The 9747-nt window shown below is 57.2% G+C and overlaps 3 protein-coding genes across 3 annotated transcripts; 2 read left to right on the top strand and 1 right to left on the bottom strand.

Moving 5' to 3' along the window:
• Positions 1–913: 913 nt before the first annotated feature.
• CHGG_03187 (uncharacterized protein) lies at positions 914–3687 on the bottom strand (the record flags this gene model as incomplete). The annotated part of the gene is made up of 2 exons (XM_001229702.1): positions 914–2997; positions 3537–3687. 2 exons carry the CDS (start codon positions 3685–3687, stop codon positions 914–916), a joined length of 2235 nt encoding a protein of 744 aa, XP_001229703.1.
• A 1150-nt stretch (positions 3688–4837) lies between these two features.
• On the top strand, positions 4838–5692 carry CHGG_03186 (uncharacterized protein; the record flags this gene model as incomplete). The annotated part of the gene is made up of 1 exon (XM_001229701.1): positions 4838–5692. The coding sequence occupies one exon, from the start codon at positions 4838–4840 to the stop codon at positions 5690–5692; it is 855 nt and encodes a 284-aa protein (XP_001229702.1).
• A 666-nt stretch (positions 5693–6358) lies between these two features.
• CHGG_03185 (uncharacterized protein) lies at positions 6359–7935 on the top strand (the record flags this gene model as incomplete). The annotated part of the gene is made up of 3 exons (XM_001229700.1): positions 6359–6955; positions 7011–7681; positions 7893–7935. 3 exons carry the CDS (start codon positions 6359–6361, stop codon positions 7933–7935), a joined length of 1311 nt encoding a protein of 436 aa, XP_001229701.1.
• Between the last annotated feature and the right edge of the window lie 1812 nt (positions 7936–9747).

The following is a 9747-nucleotide window of genomic DNA, read 5'->3' as shown; positions in this document are numbered from 1 at the left end:
CCCACCCTACTGGGTACATCAACCAGATTCGGAGTCCCAAATATCACCCGACCTCTTCAAGGGCCTAGCGGTCTGGCGGAGGTCTCCAGCCTAAAGAAGTCTCGAATCTGCTTCCGAGCTCCGCCGGTCCTCCGGTCGAGGGGTCGCTTGTTCGAGACACGCTGATGTTCGTAAAAACTCTTTCAATGAGCTGCATGGTTTCGGCACCAATCTTAGATTGCACGTGAAAGTAGCCCTCTTGCGATTGTGGTTTTTCCTAGCCGACCACCGGCCTGGTTTACCAGGAAGCTGGCTCGGTGAGCTTTTTTGTCTTTTTTGCTCAACATCCTGTTGATCTTGATGTTGAAGCACCTTCTGGCGGTTGGGTCTCAGACTTGAACCTCTTGAACATCTCCCCGATTAATAACTACGGTTTCCTCACAGAAGCAATTGAAGCCCAGACTCGAACATCTTGAACCGCATTTTGGATCTTGAACCACATTTTGAGGCCCTCCCCACTAACAACCCCGAAACGGTTCTTTAGCAAAGCAATCGAAGCCCCAAGACATGAAACACCTTGGAAATTCCATTTTTTGATCTCCCCAACTTAAAACGCAAGGAAATTCATCTACATATTTACATCGCGCGGGTATTTAGAAAATGTCATTGCAATCTCGACATGAAGGCACACGTTCATTCCCCCACCCTCCCTTCATCACATCATACCAACAACATCTTCCCTCAGCCCATCTTCACCCACTATACACGATACAAAGAAAATAATTCGCATCCACTCTCACTCCCTCATCAAAGACAATACAATGGAGTGTCTCATCAACCTACCTAAAAAAATCAACAACGCCATGCCAAATCACAACCACCTCCAACCGCCCGCACCACGTTCACGTCGCGTGATCACCTACCAACAGGCCAATCACGAATAATCCACGCTCGTAGGCTGCCGACTCCCATCCCTGCGCTCCAACCTCCTCCTGCGCCTCCGATCCGCCGCGGCGCCCGCATCCGTCATCGGCACGCTCGTAAACGTAGCATGGCTGCCACCAGGGCTCATCAGCCCCGCAGGGCTGTCCAGCGTGGAGATGGTCGCGCCGGCAGCAGGCACGGCGCCCGACGGGCCCGCAGCACCACCACTACCGCTCGCACCGCCAGCCGCAGCACCGGCCCCCCCGGAATAGTACGCCGAGTCCTTGCCGCCGGCGCGTCTCGCGAAGGCGGGGTTCGGCGGGTCCAGCTCGTCGGCCGATGTGCCGGTGGTGTTTCCTCCCTCGACGCGCTGCTCGGCGGCGGTCTCGGCGCGGCCGCGGCTGGTCGACTCCCGGCGGTCGCGGCGATAGCTCCTGCCGGCGCTGGCAGCGGTGGGGGTCTCGTTGCCTGATTGGCTGCTGACGGAATCGGCCCGGCGGCGGGGGCGGCCGCTGCCGCCTGAGTGTCCGACGGCTTCTCCCTCGGCGACGCGCCGGAAGGTGAATCGGTTGGGGTCGTCGTCGGCCACGCGCAGGCTTACGCTGATGGGACTCTGGTGGGGGCGCTCCCCCCGGCGGCGGCGCTCTTCTTCCTCGAGGGCTAGGGCGCTAGCGGAAGCGTTGGCCGCCGCGATGGCCGGGTCGACTTCGCGCCGTCTTCGGCTACTGCGGCTGCGGACGGGGGCGGTGGCGCCGTAGGCTTCGCTGCCGTCCGAGTCGCGGTGGAAGATCCCATGCGGGTCTGGCGGGATTGGTGGCATGGACACTGGTTCCGCCGCATCGTACCGTGGAGGAGGCCCGGGCATGGTGCCTGCAACCGGAATGGGCGCTGGGGGTGGCCCTCCGGCAAAGGCTCCCGGCGCAGGAGGGGCACCAGGGGCGGGGACTGAGCCTGGAGGAGGTGGCCGCATACCCGGCGGCGCTGGATCATATGGTGTACTGCCGCGCGGCTCAATCGATGATTCCTCCGAGAACACTGAAGTTCCTGTCATGGTCCCCGTCATGGTCCCCGTCATGGTCTCGGTGGCGGTGATTCCGGACGGTGGGGGCCTATGTGGTCGCCGTCTTGATCCTTGTCTGGTTGGGGTGGGGTACCCGTCGCCCGTGTACTTTGAGTTCCGGCGCCCTGCTCTCCTATCCTCCTCCTCCTCTCTCCGCCTGTCTTCTTCGTCCCTCAATCGTTCCTCTTCCCTCCTATCCCGCCTGTCCTTGCCCATTTTGGCCAAAAATCCCAACCCCATGCCGGCAAGGAGCCCCTTTCCGACACCACCGCCGCTATTCTTTCGCGCCGGCTCGGAGGCTCTCCTAGAGGGGCTAACATAAGACGAGTAATCTGAGCCATCGATCGTGCTGTCAAATCGAGACGTAGCCGCGTGCGAACGCTGCGGGGTCATAGGTCTCGTCGGTCTACCACCGCCAGCCGGTGGGCGAGGGGGCGGAAGGATGGATGATTCTGCATCGCGGCGGCTCGGATATCTTCGGGTGTCCTCGGTCAAGTCTGTAAACTCGCTTTCGGTGAACTCGCTCCTTGGCGGCGGGTGCCTGCGTACACGGCTAGGCGTGTCGGTCGCGACGGCCGAGTATTCATCGTCGTGGCGCCTGTCTCCACGGTTCATCATCTTGGCGACTAGCGCCCCCGCGCCCAGTCCGGCGCCGACTCCAAAAATCTTATTCATGAAGCCGCCTCCACCGCCCCCGCTGGTTACGCCGCTCACACGGCGTTGGTCTGGATGTTTCTCGTCGTAGTAGCTATCCGATTCTCGCCGTGAGGAAATGACAGTCGCGCGGTGCGGACGACCCACCGGGCTGGGGCTGCGACTCAAGCCTCGTTCGGTGTCCTTGTTCTTCTTGCGGCCCCGTAACAGTGCTATTGCTCCCGCGCCGGCGGCGAGTGGCCCGAGCCACTTCATCATGCCGCCCGATTTCTCGGTGACTCGGCTACTTTCGTCCCCGGCACCAACATGGCTGCTGTGGGCACGGCCTCTGTTGTAATCTCGACGGCCGTAGTCGCGGTAGTCCAGGATGAAGTAGAGCACTAGCAGGAAGCCCATCCAAACAGCGTAAAGGATGAACAGGGTGCTTGGGCGACCCGTAGAGCGTGAGACCCAGGGGCACCTGAACGATACCCATCAGCGTGATGGCTCGGCCAAACCAGCGGTGGACGTGTAGCCGAAACGAGCGGCCAGTGATCTTGCTAACGAGGCGGCCGCCAAAGGCCTGGAGCAGGATGAGGACATAGATAGCGACGCCAATGCCATGGTGGGGGTTCGTCAAGTTGCGTGGTGGACCGACGGCAATAAACCCGAGGACAAAAACAACGGTGGTGAGGCCGACGGCGCAGGATTTGCAGATATGCGTGGTAGCGGACGGCGCTCCCCGGCTGGCGGGTGTAGAACCTGGCTAGTAAGACGGCTATGGGGACGATGAAGAGGAACGTTATCGCAGCAAGGACGCCGTGGCCAAGAATCAGCGAGTGATACTCCGTCAGTGTCGCAAAGCGGTTCCCCATTCCTATGCGGCCCTGGTGTTAGTGGTGCTGGCTTAGGATATCTCGGTAGGGTCCGGCCCACATACCATTGTAGCGCATAGTGTCAAAATTCAGCCCTACAAGGTTGGGTAGCAGGAATGTGTTCTTGGTGAAATCCCATGTTCCATCGCCCACCGTCAGGGTGTCGGAAGAGTAGGAACTCGACCCCGGCGGGGAGAGGTTGTCTGCCGGCGCCATTGCGGCGATGCGCGGCGATGGAGCCCAGCGCGGGCGGGTTGGGGAGTGGTGTGAAGCAGAGTAATCCGCAGTCGGGACACCGAGCTGTCAAAAGATTGTGCAGTTTGCAATTGTGAAATGCTGGGCTTTTTTATCTGGACCCTCGACGACCAACCCCCGGCAATGAATCCCGTCAATTTGGCGGTGGAAGAAGGAATGGCGGGGCAATCGGGCTGTCAGGCGTATAAGTGATTGGACGCAATTGTGCTCCTGTCTTGCACATGGATAACTAGTGCTCGTGGGGAAATAAGTCTCTAGGTTGTCTTAGAAAGAGAGGACGGCCGTGGTGCGGATTTGCATCGTCATCTTGCCCATGGCAGAAACAGCCTCCAAAAAAGTGAGAACCTCGGTGGTGCCCTTGGACCCTTCGATGCGTTGGCCCTGCCGTCAGCTGGGGATGCCAAGGCCAACAACTGGTTGCCGGGGAACCAAGCGAGCCAAGCTCGGGCCTCCACCATTTCACCATCCATCTGCGGGGAATCAAATGTGGGTCCGTCTGAAGCTTGAGTGGCTTGGGTGGCTTGTTTTCAGACCAAGTTTTTGTGGGTTAAAGGCTCCAATGAGCGGTCGAAACGAGATACGGAGGACGGTCTTCTTGGCATTCTTCCGCAGCGCTGCCCTTCAAGCAGTCTCATGCTGCTAACTGAGAACCTGATTGGGAATAACTCAGTGGTATTGGAAAGTTCATCGAGCTGTTTCTGGTCAGTCGACACAACCGAGCAGATTGCGGAGGGCCTTGAGCCTAGGGATTCCAGGGGTCTAAAATGACCAGGTGCATCATACCTAACCGAGCTCCGGTTCCGCGTTCGTGACCGACCATGAGCCTCACATCTCGCAGTGATGATGTTGAAGCTGAAGTGATCCATGCACCCGGTGAGAAATTATCTGTGGTGTTCTGCAGGGCTTGCAGAAGGTTGGAGATGATAGGATAATGCGACTCAAAGAATCAGCCTCACGTTGTGGTTTCGAGAGTATTTAGTCCCACTCACCTCATCCCATCTCTCACCTGGCTGTCGTCCCATTTCTTGTTATCCATCCCATGATTGCCTAGGTACCTAGGTAGTTACTCATCAAAGTAACTTCACAACACACAACACCACAAGGACCAACCATGTCCTCATCTCACTCACCCCCCACCTCCCCCTTCGCCCCGACCTCCACATCCACCCTCCCCTCCAGCAGCTACGCAACCGTCTCCCTCCACAAATCCGACACCATCCGCTTCCTCAACTTTCCCCCCTCCCTCGCCGCCGCCCTCGAGCCCGCCATTATCACCGCCTGGCCGCCAGGTCTCGACTCATCGTCGCCCCCTACTGGGGGGGGACTGTCGTTCGAGTACAAGTGCAAGGACCGGCCCTTCGGCTACTTCGGCACCCAGCAGCACGTCGGCGGCATCCGCCTCATGCGCGGCGTGCTCGCCGTGCTGTACCGCCACGGTTGGGAGCTGGTCACGTCCGTGCTGTGCAGCAAGCGGTATACCTCCAAGGACACGCTGTTTTTTCGGAGCCGCGCGCGGGTCGAGGGGGTGGCGGGTGCGGGTGCGCTGCCCCCGGTGGAGTGGCTCGTTGTAGCCCCCATGCGGACGGACAAGCTGCGCCTGGTGTACGACGCGGATGGGGAGGATAGCCAGCATGACCATGACCATCTCGGGTTGTTGGTCGCGGGGGTGAAGAAGACGCTGCAGGAGATGGGGTGTTTTGAGAAGGGTGATTGGAGTCATGATTCGTTTGAGTTTGAGCTCAAGGGCAAGCCGTGGCGGTCGAGGGGGGAGGCGGCGGGCAACGCGGTGCGCATTATGGTGATGCGGCTGCTGGAGTTGATAGAGGGGCATGGGTGGAGGTTATACGGGACTTTTGTGCAGCGGACGGGGCAAGATGAGGATAGGATCTTGGATACGTGGTATTTTGTCCGGGAGAAGGGGAAGAAGGGACAGGTGGTTGAAATGGAGGCATCGGTCAGTTCGTGATTGCTGTGAAAGGCACACTAGCCATTTCAAATACACTCGTCAGCAGCGATTTCCTGAGTGGAGGATAATCAGCTTTCTTACTACTTTCAACAACATGAATGTATTCGGATATACAAGTTATACAGTGCACCTGGCCTTCCATGGTCCTGAGACAGGCACCAGCGTAGCTGCCTTGCCTATTAGACACTTACTGCGGCAGGGTTATCCATATAGAAAGAGCTTTCTCCCGCTCTTGTCAAGTGCCCGCCGAGCGCGCAAATCGCACATGCCTCCAATGGAGTTCCTTGGGCAGTGTAATCTGGCACCTCGCACCTACCCGATGCTCGACAACTCATGTCTCCCTATTCTCTTTATAAAATGCGTTGTTGCCCCTTCCCAGATCTAAGGTCTTCCCAAGCCACCTTCTCTGATGTGAACCTGCCCCTTCCAATACTCATACCACAATGCATCAGACCACAATGTACCTGGAAGGAGTTCCATGCTCAGAGACGAGCATTTAATCTCTTCTCTGATCGCATTCCTGGACCTCTTCCTTTTCCATTCCAACAATCTTCATCCACGCCTCAACATCAATCCCATTTTTGGTCATTTGAGCATCTCATCATTGTTTCCTTTACTTAATTTGCTCTTACCAGCTTTTCCATTCTCGGATTGTCAACCGATATCATGAAGTCGGCACTCTCGGCCGGCCTCGTCGCCGCCCTCCTCTGTCCCACAGTTGTCATCGCAGGCTCGACATGTCCAAAGACAGCACGCGGCTCACACCGTGTTACCTGCTCCAGTGAGATTGACTTCACCGAAGTCCACGAGGAGGGCCACCGCCATCACGGTCACCACAAGAAGAGGCTCGAGACGACACGTACGATCAGCCTCTACAGCTGGTCATTTCTCTGGAACTGGGTAGCCAAGGATGACTGCCCCAAGACCACGGCCCACTTGTCAACACTCCTTCCGCTCCTTGCCAACACCCATCACGGGATCAAGTGCAAAGTTGAGGTCGATTGGGCCCTTGAACATGGCGAGTCGCACGGTTCAGCCTCCGGCGGCTCCCACAACGACGCCATCGAGCAGTCCCATGGTGCCTCTGGGAACCAGTCACATTGGGAGTACGCTGGCCACGGCCAGATCGACTGGCTGTCTTTACCCGCCAAGATGGAGTGGCCTTTACACGCGAGCTTCGACCGTCCCGACCAGTTCACCGGGTCGGGGGAGCTGGGCGCCAAGTACGAGGTGGCTGGCCATGGTGACGTGAACAAGCTTGAAGTGAGCTCGATCATCCCTTGCCTTGCTTGGTCGCCCACTAACTATGCATCCCCAGATCCACAGTGGCCATGGCAACGACTTTGCTCACTCATGGGCCCGCGACGAACACTTTGGATTCGGCGAGCACGGTGGGTATGACGAGCACCAGGACGAGGGACACAACAACGAGATTGGCAAGATTGGCAAGCGCTCCCACCACCACAAGGAAGTGCCCCGCCCCTCGGTGAGCAAAGACCATCGCAAGTTTGGCGGACACTACAACACCAAGACTCTGCACTCCTGCTGGGTCTTTGAGAAGTACCACGTCAGCTCGCGCCAGGTCATCCCCCAGAAGAAGAAGCACCATGGGCACCACAGGGGACACAAGGGACACGATGCCGAGATCGAGGCGATCCCCGTGATTCCTTTCCACCAGCCCACCTGGTCGATCTGTGAGCCGCAAATCCCCCTTCCGGTTCCTTGTGAGGAGGAATGCCACGGCGATTCTTGCGGCTCAAAGCAGGATGATTGCAAGGGTGAATCTTGTGACCTAAAACAGGACAACAAAGAGGACAACAAACAGGACAACTGCAAGGCCAATTCTTGTGGCTCAGACAACTGCCATCATGACTCATGCAACGAGAAGGAAAAGGTTGTCGAGGATTGCAACACCAAGTCCTGCGGCGACAAGAAGAAGGAGGACACACTGCCACGACGGGGTCTGCACTCTCAAACAGACACGTCCCAGTAAATGCCACGACAGTTCTTGCCCTCATGTTGCCAACAGCCAGAACAATGAAGCTTGCCAGCGGCGGTCTTGCCCCGAGGATCACCGTGGTGATGAGTCCCGCGATGACTCTGGCTCGGACAATGACTCTGGCTCGGACGATGAGTCGGGCTCGGACGACGGATCAGACGAAAACAACGACTCGGACGATGGCTCTGACTGCGAAAATAGCTGCGGTGAGGATGGCGCCGACTCGGAGGGCAAATCCGAGTGAGAGAACAGGGGTTGCGGTGGCAAGAGCGAGCATTGATGCCGCTGTTTGACTATGAACATGTACAGAATTGGGAATGCTTAGGCTATTGTTATGGTGGGTAAGGGGCAGGCGTTCATCGGATAGGGTTCTAGGCTTAGGAATCAGACACTTTGCTCGTAATCATGGGGTGCTTTGCATTGACATGGACAATTAACCATACTGTGGGTGTTTTTCGTGACGAGTATCCTTCGATTCCCTGCTTCTTTGTTGGTGTTTCTCGTTCAAGTTGGCCCTCTTGTTGCACAACGGGGTCGGTAAACCCGGCCGGGCTTAGGCTTGTGGCATGGTAACACGTCAGAATCAGGGGGTAAGGGGTAGGGCTGTGACGGGTTGAGTCGAGTTGACGCACAGCGTTGGCGTTTTGCGGGGGGGTGTGTACTCTCAGGCATCAAGTGTGGTGGGTGTGGGATGACGGAAGAGGAACCTGTGTAGCCGGTCTATCGGAGGGAACGTGCCTGTGACTGATCACGCTGGTTGTCTCGTGATTGAGATTGGGTTTTGGCTTGGTTGTTGAGTGCGAGGTCGGTGATGCTATGAGGTTAGCTTGGGACATGTTGGTTAGCTGATTAATTAACCCCCTGTGCTACCTAACCTACCTGGATCCTGTAGCTGTTGTGTGTTGGCGGGGGTTGGAGGGTTGGACAGCATCGCTTTTTTGACGGGCTCCTTGCATCAGCCCCTCTCGGTTCTTGTCGAGTGCCTTAGCGTCTGTCTGGTGTGTGTGTCTGTGTCGCGGTGATGATGCGGGAGTCGACTTCGGGGCTTTTGATCCGTCCCCGTCATCACCGTCGTTACCGGGGCCGAAAGGGGTTAAGGGGGTTTTGGATTCCTGTCACGTTGGTGATACGAATACTCGGATGGCTTGTGTGTTAGGATTCTTTTTGCAGATAAAGGTGGTACGGACTGGGTGAGGTCCTGTTTGAGTCTATTCATTATAGCACCGCGTTGGGATGCGATGCTGCGCGTCGTGCGCTTGGAAACCGCGGGGATAAGGAACTGGGTTAGGTCTTCTCTCCGCTTAGATGTTCCCTTCATGCCGAAGCCGTGGTATCTGGGTAGAGAACAGTGTTTTGGCGGTCTCTCATGTTTGAATGGATAGATCTAATGGACCCGTTAGGTAGTTTGGGGTTTCACGGAACAACGCACACCTGAGGAGTTGGCCAGCTTGGTTGGTTTGACTCGCAACGACGGCCTGCACCATCTCTCAACGATTTGCGCTGTGGTTGACCGCGAACCACGGGCAATGGGAGACACATCTTCTGATCTAGGAACTAGGAGGGAACCAAGAGAAATCCCAACATAGTTGCCTTGTGTGGCGTTAGAAGAGTGGTACGATAGCTGCGATCAGGGCTGATCTTCCTCTTGATATGACAAATGGAATGCCCCGAGCCTCACGAGGCAGCCTACTCCCCTCCAGCCACTCAGTCGAGGCTCCAGTCCTGCCGCTCGATCCTTGATTCTGCCCCTTTTCGGCGTTCTGGTCTCAGCCCGGCCATGGCATCACAAGAGCCAACCGGAATACAAGGCAAAGCAAGCAGCGTGGCGTCGCGCCCTGAATGTGATGTGTATACTATCCCAATGTGTGTCACCCTTGCCATGGGGAGATGTAACGTCGAAGAGGACTCCTCCGCAGCCGGGCGGCAAGCGCTGGTAACCGGGCAACTAACGGATGAGATGCCGATGCCGTACGTATACTCTAGTGCTTTATTGGGTGCTTTTACCGGGCGGTGCATCCCTCATGTTAACTTGCATGCCAATGCATATCCAGCTTCA

The sequence above is a fragment of the Chaetomium globosum genome, genomic scaffold, assembly GCF_000143365.1.
Source record: "Chaetomium globosum CBS 148.51 scaffold_2 genomic scaffold, whole genome shotgun sequence".
In the NCBI taxonomy this organism is placed as follows: Eukaryota; Fungi; Ascomycota; class Sordariomycetes; order Sordariales; family Chaetomiaceae; genus Chaetomium; species Chaetomium globosum.
The sequence above is the reverse complement of the archived record's forward strand: the minus strand, read 5'-3'. Positions and strand labels throughout refer to the sequence as shown.